The sequence below is a fragment of the Neolamprologus multifasciatus genome, chromosome 11, assembly GCF_963576455.1.
Source record: "Neolamprologus multifasciatus chromosome 11, fNeoMul1.2, whole genome shotgun sequence".
NCBI classification, from domain to species: Eukaryota; Metazoa; Chordata; class Actinopteri; order Cichliformes; family Cichlidae; genus Neolamprologus; species Neolamprologus multifasciatus.
The window spans coordinates 10,739,805-10,762,798 of record NC_140449.1 but is presented as its reverse complement, the minus strand read 5'-3'; the positions used below and the strand labels follow the sequence as shown (position 1 = coordinate 10,762,798).

At 39.1% G+C, this 22,994-nt stretch overlaps 2 protein-coding genes across 3 annotated transcripts in view; one reads left to right on the top strand and one right to left on the bottom strand.

Moving 5' to 3' along the window:
- The window catches only part of triob (trio Rho guanine nucleotide exchange factor b), a 120,605-nt gene that overhangs the window by 58,690 nt on the left and 38,921 nt on the right, over window positions 1-22,994 (bottom strand). For both annotated transcript variants that reach the window (XM_085176286.1, XM_085176285.1), the window contains 9 exons: window positions 16,732-16,806; window positions 14,124-14,238; window positions 11,520-11,712; window positions 10,640-10,744; window positions 10,019-10,459; window positions 9,149-9,271; window positions 3,033-3,224; window positions 2,117-2,248; window positions 920-1,150 (listed from right to left, as the gene is read on the bottom strand). In XM_085176286.1, the coding sequence (XP_085032412.1) occupies window positions 920-1,150; window positions 2,117-2,248; window positions 3,033-3,224; window positions 9,149-9,271; window positions 10,019-10,459; window positions 10,640-10,744; window positions 11,520-11,712; window positions 14,124-14,238; window positions 16,732-16,806 (1,607 nt within the window). The remainder of the gene's footprint in view (window positions 1-919; window positions 1,151-2,116; window positions 2,249-3,032; window positions 3,225-9,148; window positions 9,272-10,018; window positions 10,460-10,639; window positions 10,745-11,519; window positions 11,713-14,123; window positions 14,239-16,731; window positions 16,807-22,994) is intronic.
- On the top strand, window positions 5,224-8,287 carry LOC146507843 (uncharacterized). The gene is made up of 5 exons (XM_085176284.1): window positions 5,224-5,633; window positions 5,715-5,795; window positions 6,132-6,218; window positions 6,408-6,514; window positions 6,621-8,287. The coding sequence occupies exons 1-5, from the start codon at window positions 5,306-5,308 to the stop codon at window positions 6,720-6,722; spliced, it is 705 nt and encodes a 234-aa protein (XP_085032410.1). The 5' UTR covers window positions 5,224-5,305; the 3' UTR covers window positions 6,723-8,287.

Below are 22,994 nucleotides of genomic sequence, written 5' to 3'. Positions count from 1 at the left end.
AGTCTGTCATGTTTAAATTACAGCCTGGGTGACTGGGTTTTGCTTCAGTGTAAATCCAAAGCAGTGTAAAGAGTCAACATTCCCATTGTGGCTGTGAACAGATAGTCTTTGTACTTATTAATAACCTTATTATTTATTAAACAGATGGCCTAACTCCATCTGTTTCTATGTTGGGTTGTGAAAGGGATTTTCAACATCTCTGAGAGAATATTTTGATGAGACAAACACATATGAACATGCACACAATGCCCTCGACACATTATGTGACAGTAAATTGCATCACCATGGAAACCACTACCAAGAGAAAAAGGTGGTAAAGAAGAGATGGGGAAGACAGAAGCATAGATGTACAGCAGGAACGAGTGAGAGAGAAGGAGAGGTGGAAGAGGGGAGAGAGGGGTTCATGCCCAGAGGACAGAAATACACCAACTCAGAACTTTGATCTAAGAACTTGATCCCACCACAGCCACACATAGAGACACTCACTCAAAAGAAATTAAAAACAAGCCCAGAGGAAGTTAAAAAAGGTACTGAAATAACTGGAGATTATTATATCATATTCTTAATATCACCCCCTCATTTTTTAAATTCAATTTCCAGTATGAACTGGAAAATACAAATATTTATAAGATTCAATAACCCTAAAATTGACATATAATAACAAGCCTAGGAAATCGCTCTTCATAGACATCCTCTCAAGCTCTCAGAGTGAAAAATGCTTAAGTGGACGGATTCCTGGATTGGATAGATAAGTAGCCAAGTTAAGTACAGACAATTTAAGTCTAAAGGGAAACTAATTCAGACATAAGGGCAAGATGGGACAGCACTTTATGCAATTCCTACTGTACTGTCGTTGTGTGGGCGTTGAGAGTCTCAGCAAAGCCAGGTTTTGCTGTGGATGTTTGCACACATTTCTTACTTGCTGTACATCCTGCTGAAAGACACACAGCTGCAGGCGCTGATGCAGACGGACTTTGCGATGCTGCCAGATGTTTTCCAGTTGCCTTTGATGATGCAACACCTCATGGATGATATCCAAAACATGATGCACAGCCTTGGAGTAGTTAGCTGATGCCATCAACGAATCTGCACTTCCTGGGGTCAAGGGTCGCTGCAGTTTGTCCAACAGAGACTTGCCATCCTGGCTTACCTTTGAAAGTTGATGGGCAGTGTGACATTTAGTACTGGGTGGATCTGATGCGATAGACTTAGAATATTAATATTAATACAAAACTAAAATAATTTGAATATTATATACGTATAATATATGTTCTTTATAATTTAATTCAAAAAGTTAAAACTATTACGTAATCTATATTCATTTACATGCTGTATAGAAACATTTTAAGGCATTTTATGTAATTTTGAAAATGATGGGCTATGGCTCATGAAAATCAGAGTCTAAGATCTCATATTATTAGAATATTTCCTAAAATGAATAAAAACAGGATTTCTAATGCAGAAATGTGGAATTTCTGAAATTTTGGGGGCTTCCTCTTGACAATATCGCATAGATCCTCTGTGGAGTTGGCTGGCTAGTCAAGCGTACCAGTAACATGGTCAGCAAACCATTTAGAAGTAGTTTGACCACTCTGGGAAGATGCTAAGCATCTCCATAAGGCTTGTCAACAGACTGAAGCAGGAAGTGCTCTAAAATCTCATGGGAGGCGACTACTATAGCACACAGTGGACCAACCACTACTAAATACCAGTAGATAACATAACACCCCAAATAATGTTTTTTTATCTCATCATGTCATGTATGTTTTTAACAGAATATTGTTTTAGATTTCTTAGCTGGAGGCAGTGAATCTACCAATTTCAAACTAAATTTCAAACATTGTTTAATTTGTGTTATTTGCTTTATTTTAAGTTGCGAAACTAACTAAAACCCAAAGAGATGTATCAATGGACAAAGTTTCCATTGTTGCTGAAGGCATGTGTGAATATTTTGAATGCACGATTTGCATAATCATCACATCTATTGTTTGTATTCCATAGAGTCACAATGATATTTGTATATATATTTGTATACTCTGTGTGTTTGCATGCTTATTTGTGTCACGCACTTATGGTTCGGACGCACTGTCTCTGCAAATGTGCCGTTCCTACTGACCTCAGAGTATGCTGTAGTGATGTGCTCATACAGCCCCTGGTGATGATGGATTGTGTCTTCCAGATCCTGGAGTTCAGAGGGCAACTCTCCCTCACCACATGCCTTACACCACGGCTCCACTTTACTCATGTACTGCGAAAAAAGACAGATATACGGTATTTGTATAGAAACATAAGTACAGCATCATACAAATGCTATTAAGACCGAGCAGGTCAGCAGGTCAGTTAAAGATTACAATAGCTTTAATATGTCTTCGAAAGTCATTTTTGCACACAAATAATAACCCTGAACTTTTTTATCCAGATGGTGGTGCATATGAGAATTTCTATGGGAGGACCAACACAGTCAAAAAGAGAAAAGTAAGACATCACTTGGAAAAAGAAAGACAGAGTGAACAAGGAAGTCTTGGACATGAAACACAGAAAAAGAGCCACTCAGCAAACAACAGTTGTCAACAACTAATGTTCTGCTACTGCATCCGTAAGCAAAACAGTTTAAAGTAGTATTGATCATTTAAATGGTCTCTCATTGGCAAGGTTCCACAGTAACCTCAGGGGCTTTAAATTGGAAAGTTTTTTTTTAATCTAAATGTATAAGTAAGAGTACAAGTAAGAGTAGAAAATTACACAAAGCTGTAATACGGTTTAGATGACAAAAACACATCATTACATAACAGATCATATGCTGCATGCTCCAATTATTGTTTGCACAGCATGTACTAAATGAATGTAAGAACTCACAACTTTATAAATACATGCAGATATTCTGATGCTTTCAAGCAGAGCTGCCAACAGCGCATTTACGCCTGCCAAAAAAAGTCTTTTTGCACATATAGAAAAGAAGTAATGTGCATCTATTATGCACACATGTATTACTATAATATCAGAAGTGTAATTAATTTTTTGCATCCCAGTACCTGATCAGCTTTCTGGTGGAAGCTGGCAGACATCTCCAGCAAGGTGCTGCGTTCGTCCAGTGCTGCAGCAAAGGCCTTCCACTCTTGCTCCAGCTGGCTTGAGATCTGCTGGATCTGCTGAGAGGCATAGTGGCTGGACTCCAGGAGCCGATTTCCAACAGACATGATTCGATTGATGTTCACATACACATTCTGTTTTTCAGAGAGAAACAGATACAGAGAAAAAAAACCAAAACATATTAAAAATAATTAATTTCAGTTCTATACAAAAGAAAAACTACATTTATATAAAGAGTGCTCTTATCGTTAATATTTGAACATCTTCAGTGTAGTCTGTCATTCAAAGTATATCCAGTCTTCAAATGGCCCCGACTGTCACTGTTCATTCAAAGCAATTAAAGTTATATGTGGAAAAAATAGTGGCTAAAATTATTTATTACATATTTCACCTCTGTCCACACACACACACACACACACACACACACACACACACACACACACACACACGGGAGACATACCCCCATGTGAATAATAAAAAAGCCCATTTGCCTCTTAATCTTTCAGTCTTTTTTAATATATGGGCCCCAAGCTGTTTTGTGTAGATAGGCATGGATCACCAAACGCTAATTAACAACTGTGTTAACAGCGTTATTATTCTATTCAATTACTGCTCCTGGAGCCTATTATGGCTCTTAGCTAGCTTGTTTCAATCACAATGGGAAGGAAAGATGAACCAAACACCAGCTACAACCCTAAAAGCAGTTTTCATCAAAGCTGTGGACACTGGATTTACTTTGTTCAACTCAGGAAGCTTTGAGTTTGTCTGTTTTTATATTAGGGTTTAGAGAGATTTTAAACAGCTCTGCATTTGTGTGTACTGTAGAAGAACAATCCATACTGTGCAGAATCAACACTCGATACAATCTGATGTTGGTTTAAGGATGAGAGCGACAGTGGTGAGCTAAACAGCATGGCTAACATGAGTTCAGCTTTTGAATACACAGCAGAAGTTAAGTTGTCATAAACAAAAGCATGGCGGTTAGGACTAGAACTACTATAATCCCGTAATAAATCTTACACATCAAATGTCACAGGAAGAACTGTCTCTGAGGTTTTATGTGGTATTAGGGACTATTGGGATTTTGGGGGGACCTCCAAATCACACAATAATTCAGGGGAAGAGAGGAAATGCAGACATGTTGGACTACTTCAGGTGGTAATCTAAAACTGATGGCTGAAGGAGAGAATGGAGGAGCAGTTGGGCGAATATAAATTTAAAAAGTCTTCTTAATTTCAAACTGATGGTGCCATAGGGAATGAGAGTGGCTGTGGGAGAGAAAACAGACATAAATACGGAAAATGGAAAAGAGGACAGGTCCCAGAAATGAATCAATCTGTAGAAATAGACAGTGTCTATCCTGTAAATGAAGCACAAGAAACAGTAAAAACTCCCAAAACCTTAAAGCTTTAAATACTTCCTGTTTCTAAAATGACCAGTAACCAGACTCGCTGCTTTTGTTGCAATATTTACTGAAGTGAAAAATTCACAGGTAATATAGGGATGTCAAGCAATAAAAAAAAATATCTCTGCAATGTGCAATTCTTCAGCTAGCTATAGGTTAATATAAATGTAACTTTGCAGGACGTGTGAATTTATGCTAACCATGAACAGTATGAATGAACAAACCAGTAATTTAGGACAGGATCCTAATTCAGTCAGCAAGTTAGCTGTATGGAGATGACTGGCTTTGTAACATGAAACACTAGTAAACCCAAAGCGACAATTGTAAGATTCCTTTACTCAAACAATGTAAACCCAGTTTTGAATAACTGGGTTATCTCACAGTTCACTTTCCCAACACCCTGTGCTCCAGCTTTCCAGTTTTCACAGGAACTACTCCTAATCTCTGTGAACCATCTCTTTGTATACAAACTAAAGGCAAATCATCTATTTGCCTTTAGGAATTTTTCTGGGTTTTCCATTTTTTAGTTCACTGAACAAGATACAGTATCAAAATCCCTCCAGAATCCTTTGGAATTCAGATTCTTTTTTTGTAAAACATTCATTCTTCTTTGCTTTTTTTTTTTTTTTTTTACATTTTTATATAATATATGCTGTTATATTCCAGATGTAAAAAGTAGCTACCCGAGCTTCCAGTGAAACCTTTTTACATTGCCCCCTCCTACCAAGTCATTTGCATCGATAAAAATCTGTAAGATATTTTAGAAAAACACATTGCACAGTCACTAACAACCAAAGACACCACTCAGCAATGGCGAAGCCGGCAGCAGAAAACGATGAAGATTACATGACAATGGATGCTAACCAGTGGTCAGAAGATGACAATACTTATGAAGTTGCAGACACACTCGGTATAGATTACAACGCAACGAGGGACTCAAGAGAACAGCAACCAAGCCCTGTGTTCAATGGTAAGAGCAGAGAGGAGCTGAAAAATCAGAGAGCTGCGACAAACGCAACACTGCCAAACATCGGAAACCAAAGCGCAGCCACCAACCGCCCCCCCTCTCTTAGGTACATGACTATCAGATGGCCGGCGTTCAATTTCAACAAAGGAAAAAAGCAACCTCCTGAGTTAGGTAAGACAAATATTCAAATTCAGATGATACGAACACATTAAATACAAACACACAAAACTACTCACATTATTTTCTCATCAGGTTTTTTCAGGCGTGCTACAGTGTGTCTGGCGGTTCTGTGTATTCTGTTAATCAGCGTACTCCTCTGTGTGAGCATCGCTTGTGAGTCTGAACTTCACTTTCGTGAAATCCTAATGTTATCACCATGTGTATACACTGATCTACGCACTGATGTATGGAGGACATTTTTAAGCCACTACACCAGATCTAACAGACTACATTTAAAAATAGTGATACTTACAATGACTGAAAGTTTTATCCTCATCTTCAGTGAATATATTAGCTCATTTATCACTTAGTCATGTTACTTTAACTGTTCATAGGACCTTGAGCCTGGAATAAATCTTCTTTGCATTGCAGTCTTTTGTAAAGAATTACGTCTGTATGTGAGCTTCAGTTGTACATGAACTCATAAACGTATCATTCCTTTTATAATAGGTGCCACTTTAGCTGGGCATCAGATGAAGTTGACTGAAGAAAACAACAAGCTACGCGGAAAAAACAATGAGTTGATGAATCAACTAGGTACGTAGTCAATAAACACAAAAGCAGCATTAACATCTTCAAAATTCAGCACAACTCCATCACAACAGAGTGCAAAAAACACAAAATTATGTCCAGTCTAAATCCTTGAGCAAACAGTTTCTTAGATATATGAATATATATTTATTTTAAAGTGTACTTTTTTGAAAAAACCTGTTTCTGTATTTACAGATAATTTAAGCAACGTTTCCACAGCAGCATATGATGTTTCCAGTAATGCTTACCCTGCCTGCCTCTCTCGAAGAACATTCTTTGTACATAATTATGAAGTACTTGATGTAAGAAAGCTCTTTTCCTGTATCTCTATGTGTGCGTGTGTATATGAATGTTATGGGTATAAAACATTATGCTCAAACTTAACAGCTTTATTTATCTTTAATGCAGGATATCATGACAGAGTGCTACTTCTATCTGCGCAAAGTCAGCATGGATGGTAAATGCTGCAATAGCACATTTTCTTGGAGGTGTGCACGTAACTTTCTCTGAGACCGCAACAAATATACAAAACGACTGCTTGTACAGATCATGGCATTTCTAGAGTCTGATTTTGGGCTTATATTGCAATATTTTTTGGACAGTTGTTATATTTGCTGCATAATATACATCATGTGTTTCCTTCTCAACAAATATGACTAGAAACATTTCGAGTTTCTACTAGCAATGCTTATTAAATTTAATCATTACAAGATACCAAAGTCCTGTGGCTTCAACACAATCCCACCATCCCCTCCGTCACCGGAGGCCCGTGGATTCTTGTAGCTCTTGGATTCTTAGTTTCTCTTAGCATTTCTATGACCTTTAGGTTAATTTGTTGGGATGTCCACTCCTTGCAAAACTTTCAACTGTCTTGATTTTTTTCCAATTGTGAAAATTTTTCTCATTGTAGAATTACAGAATAAGTTTGGAAATGTCCAAACAATTGATGGGTAGCAACAATTGCTTCTTTGAGATCATTACTGTTGACTTGCTTCTTTGGCATCTACATCAAACATCTGTATGTGTCGCATCATCAAACTGTTAAAATCTTCAGCAAAACTGTGTTGGTTATCAAAACAAGCCAAACAATCTGAACTCTCTGAATGCATTTTGTGATATTAGAGTTTTAAAACCTGTAGTAGTTGGGAAAAAAGGCATGTGACTCAGAAAATGCCACATGTGTAAAATGACGGCTCTATTAAAAGTGTTTAAAAAAAGCTCCTTGACTCCTAAAGTGAATTTTTAAGTACCTCCCATAGGGGGAGTAACAGTATCATAACTCTAGGGGTTGTATTTTGCAACGTGACACATTATCTCTCACATAACAACAAAGAGTCACCATCAGCATTTGGTCCAAACCTTCACTTACATATGACACTCCCATCACTGATGACTGCCTGACACAATACAGTAAACACACGCTGGTGGGGTTTTTTTTGTTTTTTTTGTTTAGTCGCTGGAAACTGGCAAACGAGTAATTGTGTTGTTTCACCTTGGTTTTACTCTTGCTACAATGTTGACACAGTCGGAGAACGCGGACACACAAACAGGAGAACAGGCAGTATAAACACACCTACTGACACTGTGTATTTCCATTGTGCTGTGCAGGCAACAGGAAGGGGAAACACCGCTTCCTGTGGAAGAATAGGTGGAGGAGGCGGTGGTCTTTCACTGTTAAACCATCTGTATGCATGTTTGTATATGTTTGTCTACCCCAGGGGTAGGCAACTCCAGGCCTCGAGTGCCGGTGTCCTGCAGGTTTTAGATGTGTCCTTGAGCCAACACAGCTGATTCAAATGGCTAAATTACCTCCTCGACATGTCTTAAAGTTCTCCAGGGGGCTGGTAATGAACTAATCATTTGATTCAGGTGTGTTGACCCAGGGTGAGATCTAAAACCTGCAGGACAGCGGCACTCGAGGCCTGGCGTTGCCTACCCCTGGTCTACCCTGTCAATATGGGCCTGAGTATACAGTGTAGGTCTATCTGTCTTCTCAGCTGTCTCAGTTGCTTTTTGGCTCACCTCAGCCAGTACAGTTGAAACATCCGGCTGTGGGAGGTCACTGAAACCGCCCTCTCTGGGCTGAATGTTGCAAATGATCTGTAACACCAGTGACTCTATAAGAAGATTTAGGCCAGTTGCCCTGCTCTCCATTGGTTACACTTTTGCACTAAAAATAATTACTTTTAGAAAGTGGCACGGAAAAATGGCAGGCTAGTTTGCTGTTCAAATCAGAGGTAGTGGGCTACATCCTTATTGTTTCTCAGATTGTTTTGAAGCTGTTTTTAGTCTAAAACAAATCTACTGATTTAAATGCATCCCACGAAGCCTGGAACAAGCTTGGTTTACTTGCTTGATGATATATGACAAGCAGGAATAACACACCATTATAAGTTATGAGGGATGTAAAAAGAAAGTGCACTGCAAAGGATTGACAAAAAGGATGAAACAGAAACCTTGCTAAGCTTAACAGTCAAACTGTGACAAAGGAAAACAAAGTTAGGGCAGAGTGCATAGTGCGGTGGGTGCAGTGACACAATACAATATCCTCAGCTAAATTTATTAGCCAACAGCAGAGCTCTAAGGACTAGAGTGAGCTATGATGTTGCAGGGAGGAGGGTGGAGCAGAGCAGCAAAGGGCAGCACACAGCGGTGGGAGGGGCACAAAGGCAATGCGGGTCAATTATGGGAACAGCACCATGACAAGACATGACAAACTGGGGCAGAGTTGAAGCAGAGTACAAAAAAAGATGAATATGAGAAAAAGGGCATGGCAAGACAGAAGACATCAGTTTCCCCATATAGGGAGAGGGTGGTTTGGGTTAGGGTGGGGAAAAAAGCATTTAGTGTGGATGAGAGGAATGATGGCAGTTTACGATTGCATTACCTGTTTCTGTGCATTTGTATGTGCGTGACAGCTAACGATGGGGTCTTACCATGCAGTTCATAGCGAAGTGGTTGTGCTGCGTCTGCAACTCCACAGCATGCTGGTGGTTCCCTCCGATCTCTGTGTAACTGGTCAGGAAAAGCCCCTTGTTGTGCATTATCCAATCAAACATCTACACAGAGAGTAGGTGGAGAAAACACAGTTAGCTTTACAAAAAGCACATCAAATGAAAAGCTGCCCATCTTGTGGTAACTCATAGCAGCAGGAGTGAGAGGCCTTGTTGATTGCTAATTAACCACAACCGCTGAAGAAGGCAAAGGTCATCTCCAAGCTCCTCTGATAGGAAAACTAAAAAACTATGTGTGGGATGCGACTGCTGTTGTTCACCCTCTATTGAGGTAAGAATATGACAAATGTGTGTTAAATAAAGGTACTTGTCAAAAACCCTGAAAAGTGTATAGGGCTACAGTTTCCATTAGCACACACTCACACATTAGAATATGAAAAACTCCATTATATATTTCCAAAGGGCATTTAAAAGCTTGTAAACTCAATAGGCAACCAGAAATCTAAATATATATTTAAAGAATATAAGCAATTTCCAGTGTAAGTGTAAAGATGACATGTATTATGTCCTCCATTCATTTAGAAGGAAAAGAAAAGCTTTATTAAACCTTTACAACCATATTGAGACTCATTTATCTGGCTTAAATGGTAATGATGATGATTATGTTATATTTTTTTATGCCTGAATAGAATTGGTAAGTATGCTCATGCAAAAGATTAGTCAGGAATGACTGCATGTCCAAAAAGTTAAACCGCTGTAGTGGCATATTTAACATCAGGCATACTGCAGAGCTGACAACACAATTAACTTTGCGATTAGTTCATTTGTGATTAGAATGATTAGTTCTCTGACCTTCTCAGCATCTTGCTCAAACAGCCGCAGTTGGAAACACTGGTCCAGCTTCAGTTTCCTCATGTGCCACAACTGCTGCAGATTCTGGCGCATCCCATGCAGCTTATCCAACAAACCCGTCACTTTAGCCACCAGATTGTGCGCGTCCGCATGCACGTGAAACCCGTGATGGTGGTCGTTAGAATCTCCGCTAGCTCCAACACTCCCAACCCCTGCAGTCTGTGACTGTAGCCTTTGGAGCAGCCTCCGTCCCTGTGCGTCGAGCTCCTCTACCGATGCTTTGGTGGCCCTTTTCTTCAGTGCAGCATGTTCTTCCATTAACCGCCGAGCCCCTTCCAGATCCCGTGGGAGATCACGCTGGGACAAGGTTTCCTGGAGTTCTTCAAGGCGTGATAAAGCCCGTGCTGCATCACTGGCAAACGTCTCATAAGAGAGCCGCACCTGAAAGGAAAGTTAAAAGTCAACTTTTTTTCCCCAATGAGGATACGGAGTTGAATTTTTAAAAAGATCTGCAATAAGACTGGTCTTTGACTGATCTTTTCTTAAGTAAGCGCACAAAAGATTTACATTAAAAACCATCTTATGAAGGAACAGATGTAAACAAAAGAAAAGAATCAAAACCTCAATCCATTCATCATGGTTGTATTCCAGGCTGCCCTCGAAGTCGGCTGTCAGCTGGGAAGGGTCCACAATCTTGGTTAAACCCTCTAAGGAGACCATCACCGTCTGGTGCGGGCAGGCAGATTTGGGACACACAAGAAAATAAGAAAGAATTACAAATAGACGAAAGGGCGAAAGAGGAAAAATAAGCACAGTTTACACTAATATAATCACCACCATATTCCAGACTAGTCAACTGTTAAGTTTCTAAAATATTTCCTACTGTAAAAACTTGACTCTAAAGATAATGTGCAATCAGTAAGCACTGTACACCCACTGTTTGAATGGGTGTGGTGAGGTGACAAGAAAGACTGAGTTATCTCTCATACGAATGATTCTATCACTGTGATCTGCATGATAAGTAAAACTCTACGGTACTTGATGTGGACCCAAAAATAGTACGTTTGACGTCATACACAAAAAGAAAAAAAAATACAACAAGTTGCTTGTCCAAAGCAAAATGCACTAAAGTTAGGAATAAACTCTTTGCCATGTCCTATATATCCTGTTTCCATAGTAACTGGGTCAGAACTAAATATACCACCTCAACATGCCCACACGGGACAGAATCGTGCCACTGACACAAAGCACAGTCCAATTAGAGCTGGTAAAAAAAGGCCAGCGGGCATGCAAAACTAACTAACAGTTTAAAGAAATTTGCTCATCTGAGCATACGGTACACTGACATGACGAGACAACAAAACAAAATACATTAATCATTATTGAAAAGAGAAGAAAATCAAAGCAAAACCCACAAATTACAAAAAAAAACAAGGTGGAGGGGTTAAAATTATTACCTTTTTATGTTGTACTATTTAAAGCGCGTTCGAGCATCGCCTACCTCAAATTCAAACTTGGAGCTGCCAAAGTTGGTCCTCTGCTTCTGCCAGAAGTTGTCTGGCTTGATGATAAGCGCAACGTGAATACAAGAAGGGAACGATTCCTGAAGGATCTTTAGCAGAGGTTTGATGCTGTCCCACTTAGAACCACGCATGTCCACAATGACTGTGAAGCCATGTCTGGCCACCTCCTCACTGCAGAAAAAAAGGAAATAAATAAAAGAGGTCATATCCCAGGATAAAGGGCTAATTCACAAAGAAAAAGATGCAGTACGTTTAACATTTATAATGCTAACATAGAACCATTAAAGCCAGGTTAGAGGGAAAAAAAACTTGCTGGCAACGAAAGGACAAAATTTGACGTCACTGCCTCATAACATAACATTACACAGCCCTTTGCTAAAGGAACTGCTATAACTGAAGTATCCAATCTCCACAGCATCTGGAGAGGAAAGAAAACAGTTAAAACATTCAAGTGTTGAAGTTTCCACCGCCGCTTACCAGGAGTCCTGCTGCCGTACACTTCCATAAAAGGTTGTTTCTCAGTATTAAAGGCTTTAATCTGAATGTGTAGCTAGGACACAGAAATAGACGCAGGGCCTACTGCTCTATCTCACTCTGACCACACTATGAAAACAGATCGGCAGCCAAATGGATAGAGAAAAAAAACTCCAGAGCAGAGCCGGTAGAGAGGAGAGCGAGTGAGAAAGAGAGATACTGAGACTGGAAGGAGGGTAAAGAAAAAAAAGGGGGTAAGGCAGCAGAAATATTTAGACAGGAGGAAGAGAAATTAAGCTGAGGAAAAGAAGCTGGCCTCCTCCTGACTTATGACACTCCTCGGCCTTCCGACTGGATGACTGGCCACCTCTGACTAATCTTTTATCCTCTCCAGTCTTACCTCTTTCTAAAGAGCTGAGCCGTTTTGAAGCCTGTAAGTCTTTGCACACCAGCTGTATCGGCTTCTCCGGCTTTAGTTAGAGGTAGATACTTGTTTTTTACCTCTCAGTCCCAAATAATACTTTAGAGAAAATTATTGCAACAATTTTAATAAAGAGATCAGATTGGCAAAATGGTCTCCCTTCAGATAATGATTTTAACATAAACTCTTTATCCAACACAGACTGCTCTCCAAACTTAAAATAACAGGCACTTTGACATAAAACATAAACTCCTTGTGTGCATAATTTAGACTTCATTCACCCTCTTTTTGAGTTTTTAGGCATTTGATCTGAGAATATATTCTGTGGGATGATAACTACGCACATAATCTATAGAGAGTAAACAAAGTAAAGCTGTGAACCCAACAGTTAAACTTGATTCTGCTGCTGCTACTGAAATTTATGCAGGAACTGAAAATGCCTCATTCAGCCTCTGACATCCCACAGATGAACTAAAAGATCAGTGAATCTGCAGTCCATCTTTTTTTTCAGTAACTGATCTGGACCACTTCTTGCCTCAAGACAAATCTCCAAACTCCACCGTGAAAAAGACTTTAAAGCAGTCAACCTGCAAAGGACTAGTAAGCATAGCACAGGGGAGATCAGACGCAGCAGAGAAGAAAAGTGCAAGCTTCCCTCTAAGCTAATGACAACTGACTCCAAACGGGTAAACGCCCGGAGCTACGTATCAAAGGTGCTTCTAGATTTGAAGATCAGCCTGCACACAACTACAGGGAGCAACTTTGGAAATGCTTCCTGTGGCAACACATTTTGAGTGTGCAGCAGACTCTAGTCTAGCATGACAACACATCAAATGCAGGAATGGGAGGTGAGGTGGGGGGTCAACAATTGGCAATACACCCTTAGACACTTTACAGAGAATCCAAAATAAAAACAGCCCAGTTTTTTTCCCCTTTAAATTAAGAAAGGTGGGAAAGTCGAAAACAAACCAAGCAATGAGTATACTTTGTCTGTCTTCAGGCTTTGTGGATACATGACCGCTAACCATCTGATGTTAACTTGTTTGACATTTTGGATGTGGGACAATCATGGTGACAATGTAGGATCAAGTGAATAAGGTCCCAGTCATACAGGCCTAGAGCGCACAACCATCTGGCAATCAGTGGTCATGAAGGAAAGATGAGTATTTCCTGAGCGAGTTGTAAGTGCAGGTTGATGGAAGTCGATGAGAAAATCTTTACTTAAGCCAGTCAGTGACCCCCTGGCAGCTACCTTTTGGCTGGGAGAAAAGTGCATACCCCAAAATGCCCTTGTGACTACATTGGTTGTTAGCATATTGCCATGGTGGTAGACTGAATGGAACTGATGGACTTGTCTACAAAGATTGGCTGGCTACTCTCTAAGCTGTAGCAAAACTGTGAAAAGTACTACTGCTCACCTACAGGCAACTACAGGCAACCTGCTAAAAACCAAATCACCAAAAGGTTTCTGGAGCAGCATCTTCTTTAAAACTAATTTTACCCAGTAACAGCCTCCAGAAACCACTGCAACACACATTTTCATCTAGCAGTTGTCAGTTGTATCATGTCCAGTTATTGCAAACAACTGTCGATGTCACGTGGGAAACATCAATAGCAAGCTATAGCAGAGGTTAGATTTGAGCGTCTACGCACGTCCATAGATGGGTATGTGTTCCCCTATCCTTACCTTGGGATTGTGGCCAAGTATGCTATGAGCCTGCGCAGGTCTTCAGGTCGTATTCTGTCATGGTTGCTCCGCACTGGAAAGGTGAGAATCGGACCTCCACGTCTGTCTCTGCCACCTTCGCATAGAAATACAATGACACAAAGAAAACCTATTTAAATGATGAAGATATTTTCTTTTTACAATTGTCAGAGATAACTAGTGAGTAGAGATAGCTGGTTCAGATAGAAAGACAGGTCAACTGAAACTTCAAAACAAGTTCCTTTTGCTGAGAGCCAGAAGTGAATTTAGTCTCAAAGTTACAAGAGTGTTAATAGAGTTCCAGTCACAGAGCTATAACAAACCACACTGTGGTAAGACTCGACTTATGCGGTCAAAGAAGTGCAGGAGACTGATGCTGTCCAGTGTAGCAAGTGATTTATTCACCATTTTGTGACCGAAACAATATTTACAAAGAAACAAATAAGAAACTCAACTCTATAATTAACTCAGTTCAAATAAACATAACTGAACTTAAATCAACAGAAATTAAGGTCAAACTGCACACAGCTACACTGACCCGAAACCTTTTTTGAAACACCTCAGTTCTTCTGCTTAAATAGTCCACTTAATCAAACAATTTCTCCTCTGGACTATTCCAATCAGTAGGTAGATACGATGAACATGATTATATTCAAGTCTCTACTACTCCTCTTTACTGGCAACATGAACTCTGGTGTAATCAATACATATTATAACAATAAATCTACTTCTTCATAAACCCTCTAAAGTCAACTTTATTAAATTATAAGAGTTCTTCCCATTCTGCACTTGGTCTCTTCCTGTGACCTCAGATGAACCCAGAAGCTATAAAGCAGGAAGTAAAACTACATTTCCTCCTTTTGTTTCTGGAAGACAGGTAGGTAAGGTAAGTTCTAAACAATGCAAATTAACAGTTGAAATAAATAACATGTTAACTTAACAAACTTGTAGGGATTGATTTAAACCAAGATGTTATATTATAGAATCTGTAAAAGTGCAAAACATAAACAAACCCGGGATAGTAGATGTTTGCCTATTGCAGATTACATGTGAAATATGGTTAAATCAAAACAAGAATGTTAACTAAGAATATGGACAAATGGTCTTCTCACCCACTTTGTCACACACACCAACTACTAATCTGACAGAAAAAAAGCATCTTAAATTACTCACAACTGTGCCAATACAGTTAACACAAATGAGGTAAAAGTCAGATCAAAACCATGCTGTGTCAAATTTACAGTTCAGAGAAATAAGTGAATGCTAATAAATTAGCTACACATACCAAATGCAACAGGGAAGCAACAACTATCAGTCTCCATTTCCATGAGAAAATTTCACACTTTTCAAGGATGATGTCACTGACCTCTCACCTTTAAAGCCAAAAATGTGCCCATGTTCCCAACCTATTAAGCTAGCAAATTGAACACCTGCCACAAAATTAGACAATTAGCCCCTAATGGTTTATAATACAGTCAAAGAGATAGAGACTCCTGCTGCAGATAAGCACACTACATAGTTGGCTTAAAGTACTACAGAAAATACTGCTCAAGTTTTGGTTCCTAGAGTTTCAGTTGTGCATGTTTCACTAAATAAATAGATTAGAAATGTGAATAGGGAAAGTGTCTAACCGAACTCATGACTAGCTAGTAGGCTAGCAACATAGGCAGCATCTGTATAGTTAGCTTAAGCCAAGTGAAAATGATGAGGTGTCAGTGATCATATGCAACATTTCTTGAAGCTTTCAAGATTGGTTAATCTAGATAAACTATAAGTTTGGTGTCATCACAGTAGCTATTTGGATAAATGACCTAGCCTACACAAGAGAGAGAGAAGAAGCAGGTGACAAAAAATGAGACATCAAAAAGTATCCATGTGATTAGAAAAGTGTACTCCTATAAAACTCTGATGAGGAATTTAATATTGTGGATAATGGTTTATGTTAATTAATACAGATTCATGAGGAAGGTCAACCACAGAAATATAAATCAGAAAAATAACATGATTTGGAAGAAAATGAGAGATACCGAGGAAACAGATTAAGATATTAAACTAGACGATAAATGCGATAATTTAGGTCATCTGGCTGCAAGAATCGGCAAGATTCACTAAACAAAGACCAATACTCCAGGGGAAGTATCAATTCTCGGTTGGGCAGAAAACTCACCATGGACTAAGCTCACTGGTCTTTCGGCCGGATGAGCAAAAAATGTTTGATAGGTTTCACAGAATGAATTATTTGATAGAAACAAAGGGATTTTCTTAATGGCTGACAGTCTAAGAAAGTAGAATTAGAGCAAAGCACATTCTCAGGTTTGTCTAAATGCTAAAGTGGCTTTACTCCAGCCTGCCTGGCAAACACTAAAATACAGGGAATGACACCAAACATAGAGCACTGTAAGGACTCTACAGCAATATAGTGATACAATGGCTACTTCAAACGGGTAAATAAGAGCACAATTTTGCTGAATGTCAGAAGTAACTAGACTGACTTCTTCACTTCTTCACTGAAAAAGGATGGATGGAAGTTTCAGTGAGCTTAAAGTCGAAACAGATATTTACAATTACAGCACATAAAAATGACACTGACCTGAGAGAAAGGCAACCTTCTCCTTGAGGATTGGAAGCACATCAATGGCCTTCATATCCTCATTACGATGAAACCCTGAAACAGAATAGAGCAGAATAGAATATTTAAAATCAAAATCTTTAACGCAGAGACAGCAATTAGACCAAGTTCATTCAACCTTTACACCCATGTAGAGGATACATGACCCTGCAACACACCATGTTTAAAGATAACCGAGCCGCTGAAAAAGCCTCCAGGAAAAAAAGGCAAAACACTTAAATAAGGTAACCCACTTTATAGCACGGCGCGCAAAAAAACAACATAAATGTACATTATAATGCTGTTAGTAACTTTGTTCATATCAATGACCACAGACACAGCAGAAGTGGCTCTATGGAACTGGTTAGAGTTAAGTCGATGTTGTTACTAGTAGCAATTCTGAGGAAGTTAAGACAGATCTAACTAGTCGCCAAGAAAATCTCTGTTTTAACTATCTGCTTCTTGTATCTTGCAAGCTATTACATTTGCATTATTTTTGAAATAGTCCATTGCTTTAGCACTGAATGTTCAGCCTACTTAGGTTTACTCAGGAATTCCCACAATAGTCAGTGTGTTACACTATGTTGCTGAAATGTCATCCCCTTTGCCTCGCCTCCTCAACAGATGGCACATGGTTAATACCAGGAAGATGGAGCAGTTATGTACACACACACACACACACCCTCAGTCTCTCTTTCTCCTTCACATCAAATCATGCTGAAGTCATGAAAACAGCACGTTTACTGAAGGCAGTATTTTGGTATTTGGTGATAACTGATAAGCATATTTATTTTTCAGGAAATTTCATTATGAGGACTGAAAAGGGCAATAATGCATAGCTGAACGCTATCATGCCATAGTTAGTAAAAGAAAATATACATCAGCCATGATGATATTGACATTTCAGGCTGGTGAATATATGAGTAAGGAGCTGGCGGGTAGGGAGGGGGCTCTGCCTGCACTTTCAGTTTGCTAGTGATGTCATCAGATATTCTTCACATAGCTCTTAGTCATCTCTCTCACACAAACACATAAGAAATGTAACCGATGCGGTTCATTATCTTAAGTCCCACCACCACATAAATCACCGCTATCACCTGAACTACAACTGACTCAAGGCGTGATAATGCTATTAGAACTGAGGGCACAGACGATCACATCCAGGATGGCGCTGAAAAATAACAGTCCTGCTTTGCATAAAACGCTTCAATAAGACGCCGTTTGGAGGGCTAAGTTCTGATAAACAGAGCCTAGAGGGTCAAAAAAAGAAATACGTATTAACAACTTTGCACAAAAACGGTGCTGCTTTGGCATTTCTAATATAAGCACTTTATCATACTGACTACCAACAGAAACCAACTAATCAGAGAGGCCAGTCTACTGAGTGCTGAATCATGCCAAATTCCCTTCAATAAAAGTCAGTCGTGACAAGTACAAGCAGGAGGTAGTGACTTAATATTACTCTAAAAAAAGTGATGGCTTGATGGCACAATTCAGACACTGAGTGACATGCTGTAATGTAGATATATTTCAACATGAGTGCCATTAAACCTGTGATTGCATCTCCTAGGTTGCAAGTGAGTTATAAGCTGAAGATACGAAGAAACAGGCTATCTTTTAAATGTGCAGTAAGACATCACAGGAATAGAGAAGCCAAGTCGGATTTGTGAAAGCATAGAGAAGAATATGAGGACAGAACGACCAGCTGTGACAGCACACACACAGGACTGCAGAAAAGCAAAGAGAGAAACTGCTAAATAGCTCCTGCAGGTTTAAACAGCTCCTGTAATATTGATTTCAGCCACGGTTTGAAGTCAGGCCTGAGTAGTATCATGTCACCTCTCTGTAGGAAGCGACTGGACTGATTCAAGGATAATGTCACAACCAGCTGACAGAAAATGGGACTGATGTAGCAACAATGGCTTTTTATTGTCTTTCCATTGGTAAGAGGATAGGGAAGCCCACATATTTTAAGCCTCCATGCTTCATGTCCTCCTACACCTGTGTGTCTTCTCTTGACTTGCAGATAAAAAAAAAAACAAAAAAACAAAACATAGTAATAATCATGGAAAGAGTTAACAGAGAGACTTCATTGTGTGCCTTTAGAATAGTGCTTTGTTGCTGGGACTGCGTTCACTGAAAATCAGCACTATACAGAGCAAAGGCAAAAAGAAACAATACACCTCTAGCACGTTTTTGTATTAGCACATGTGTGCCTTTCCTGTGAAGTGTGCCCAGACACATTCCTCTCAGTGCTAGTTTATGTAAGATACTGACTCTGGCACGCAGCCAGCACTGACCTCTGTTACACTCCTGCTTTCCCCGCTCAAAACTCAAGCTACGCACCTTTCTCAAACACCACAGATCAGACCAGGTCAGCAGAAAGCTGGGCATATATGCACTTAAGATTTATGTTGAGGACTGTGCTAAGCTAAACAGAGCTGCAGTTGTATATTTTAATGCCTAAATACTAATTTTTCAAAATTCGGTGGTGAATTTAACATAAATGCTGCATTGCTAAAAAAAATCGAGAGCAGTTGGCAGTAAAGAGAAAGTTTCACAGTATGATGGCCTATTACTTATGACATCAGAGCCTCTCCTAATTTTAGTAAACAGTAAGCACTACCCTACACACTGTGATTCATGACACCCCATCACCGCCTCTTGCCACACACACACTGTTGTGTAGTTCTTCAGGCTTTCTGGGGGAGTTTCAAGTTTTTCTTTGGACATTTTCACTCATTTTCAATCCAGTCCTTATACCTGACCAAACCACTTAACACTGAACTGTGAATCATTCAAGCATAAAAAAGGTAACTAAATCAAGGGATTAACCAGTGTTGTGTCTACACATAACAGAAAACTTAGGAAAGAAACCGTTTTAAATCGTATTGCAAAAACACATCATTTGTTTCCATTTCTTCAAAAGAATCTATGAAAAATGTCAAAGACAACACAGTCCAAGCATTTTTTCAACCAAGAAGTTGAGTCTTAAACCGCTGTTAGCCAAAACTTATATCTCAGCATGTGTGCAGTATGGCTTTAAAAAAATCTGAGGAAACTGGACAAGTGTTGGACAAAAGGTGTGAAAGGCCTAAGAAAAAACATTTCAGCAAATGAACAGCATCTGCAAGTCATGTCCTTAAGAAACAGGAATAAATCCTTGACCTGACACGCGAACTGAAAAAAGCAGCTGGCCCATCAGTTGATCTATCTACTGTTGAACGAAGTTCATCAGTGGAAGGGCGGCTGTCAAATTACATTTGACTGGAAATCAGTGACAGTAATGAATCCAAGATGAATTTTTTGGTTTAAATGGTCATTGGTATGTGCACAGGAGATCAGCAGTAGAGCAGGGCGATATGACCAAAAATATTTATCACGATATACATTTGAAAATTTGCGATAACTATATAACTGACGATATAATCGACACTAGACAGAAATACTTTAGAACTCCACAACTTTATTCGTGCAACAAAATTAAAAAAAAAAAAAAATCAATGTATTTTCACTTAAACAAGCAGCTGTTTTTTTTATGTGCATTAAAGTTTGTTAAAAAAAATTTAACAGTGCAAATGCAAATTCCTTGCTGACAGTTTAGCCAAAAGGCATTTCCAGTGGAAATTGGCCGACATATCCTCACCATAACCATGTATAATATCCACAAAACTTAAAAAGAGGTTATACACATAAAACGGTAATATTATGTTGAAGCACAGTACATATCACTCCGCGAGGCTCCTGCCTACAATAGCTGTAATGCTCCGACAGTCCGTCAAACAGTGCGGGTTCCTAGCTTAGCAAGTCGTACTAAAACATTTGACAGATTTTCGAGCGCCGTGTACGACATAAAATCGTTTTGAGGTCAGTAAACACAACCAGAATTCATACATAAGGCACACGGGATTATAAGGGGCGCTGTTGATTTTCAGAAAAATCAAAGGATTGATTTTAAGTGTGCCGTATGTTCCAAAAAACACGGTAATAACGACGGCCCGCTAGCATGCTGTATCAAAAATAGTGCTTTGTTGTGTATCTGACGGACGAAAGCTAAACCAGTTCCACACCACTGAAGTTGTAGCATTTTTACAAACCAATTCTGGTTCATCCGTTTCATTTAACAATCCGCTTTCGGCCTTCTCATTTTCTGTCGCCGCCATGCTTTTTCCGCCATGTGCGGAAAACAAAGGCACTGTGCATGCGCATTTTTTTTTTTTTTTTTTTTTTTTATTACTTAGTTTTTAATAAAGGTTTTACATATTTTTACAACAGAAAAGGAAAACAACAAACAACCAAAAACAACAATAACAAAACAAGCAGTCGACTGGAAAGCACAGCTTTTTCCCACAAAGCAATTCTGGCAGTGAGAACATGACTTTATATTCATGAATTCACAGCATATCTACAGATGTAAGAGCAGCTTAGGAGAGGCATGCAGAAGTTTATATAGATGTGAGTAGGCACAAACAGGAGAAAGAAAAAAATTAAATTAAAAAAACAAAACAAAAAACAAAACAAAACAACACTCTAATTTCGGATATATTTCAGCCACTTGTCCCATCTTGTGGTATAAATATTAGCTTGCAGCCTTAACAAAAAGGTAAGTTTTTCCATTTTATGAATCTCCTCAACAACGCTCAACCAGTCGTCCAGAACAGGGGGGTCAGTACAGAGCCACTTACGAGTAATTGCTTTTTTTGCAGCAGCAGTAAGAATCTTCAGGAGATATTTGTCATTGCTTGTTAATTCTTCGGGTAGGTCTCCTAAATAAAATGTTATGACAGGCCGTTGTTTTGATTTAAAGCCTATAGTCTGTTCTATCTTTGATATAACATCTTCCCAAAATTTAGAAAGTTTTCGACACGACCAGAATATGTGGGTATGGTTTGCAACAGTTTCCCCACAGCTCCTCCAGCATGAAGAATTTCCTCGTGTTTGTTGTTTTGGTGTTATGAAAAATCGTACCAGGTTTTTCCAACTAAATTCTCGCCAGTATGCAGAGGATGAGGTTGAAATGGCAGTCTCACACATACTGTCCCATTGCTCAGAAGTTATAACTGAGGACAACTCTCTCTCCCATCTTCCCTTTATATAATCTGTTGAACTTTTCAATATGCCCTGGTAGAGTTTAGAGATAACTGACTTGCATCCCTTATAGTATGTTTGTGAAATCAGATTAATTATTTCATTGGATTGTGTATTAATTTCTTTAGTCACTTTTGAGGACAAATACTGCCGTAATTGTAGGTATCTGAAAAAATCACTTTTTCCTAGCCCATATTTTTCTTGTAATGTTTGAAAACTTTGCAGGCCATTCTTATCCAGTATTTTACAGTATACATTAATGCCTTTATGTGACCAGTTCTTAAATTGTAAATCCAATAGGTTTGGTTTAAACTCAGAGTCATAAGCCACCCACTTAAGTACTTGAATGTGGTTCCTTAGATTTAGTTCTTTCACTAACTCAAACCAGATAAGCAATGTAAAAGATGCGAAAGGGTTCAGTTCTTTCTGGTAGGCTGTTGCCAGCTTCTGATCTCCTATCAAGGCTTGTATTGGAATGACCCCACACATATTCTCAATGTCTTTCCATCGGGCCCCATAAGTGTCATCACACCTTTGTATAATTATTTTGAGTTGAGCAGCAAGGTAGTAATCTCTGAGACTTGGGAGGGAGAAGCCGCCTTTCTCTTTATGGATTAATAATGTGCTATATTTAATTCTAGGTTTCCGCCCCCTCCAAATAAATCGTGTGCATGCGCATTTTACCCATATTCTATTGCGATTTTCTTATTTTTCATTTTCTTATCGTTGCCCGACATTATACCGGTATTACCGTGAACGGTATGATATTGCCCAGCCCTAATCAGCAGGGAGGTACAACAGTGAATGTCTACATCATCATGTCATGGTGGAATTGATGGAATGGAATTATGAAATCAGAAAAGTACCATCAAACTTCGATCCACCATGGAATACTATGAGGAAAAAATCTCATTGGTGAAATGACTTCATTTTGTAACACAACAATTACTGCAAATTGCTAAAATATTAAAAGGCAAATATTAAAAGGCATACCTTGTTGGTCAAAAACACAACATAACCTCCCAAGAGCCTGGAGAACTATTCCTGAAGACTAATGAAGAAAGAAATTACTTAAAGCTGTGTTGAAGAATAAAGGTGGTCACACCAAATATTGACTTTCAAGCTTGTTACAATTGTGCAAATGCTGTTTTTCCCTT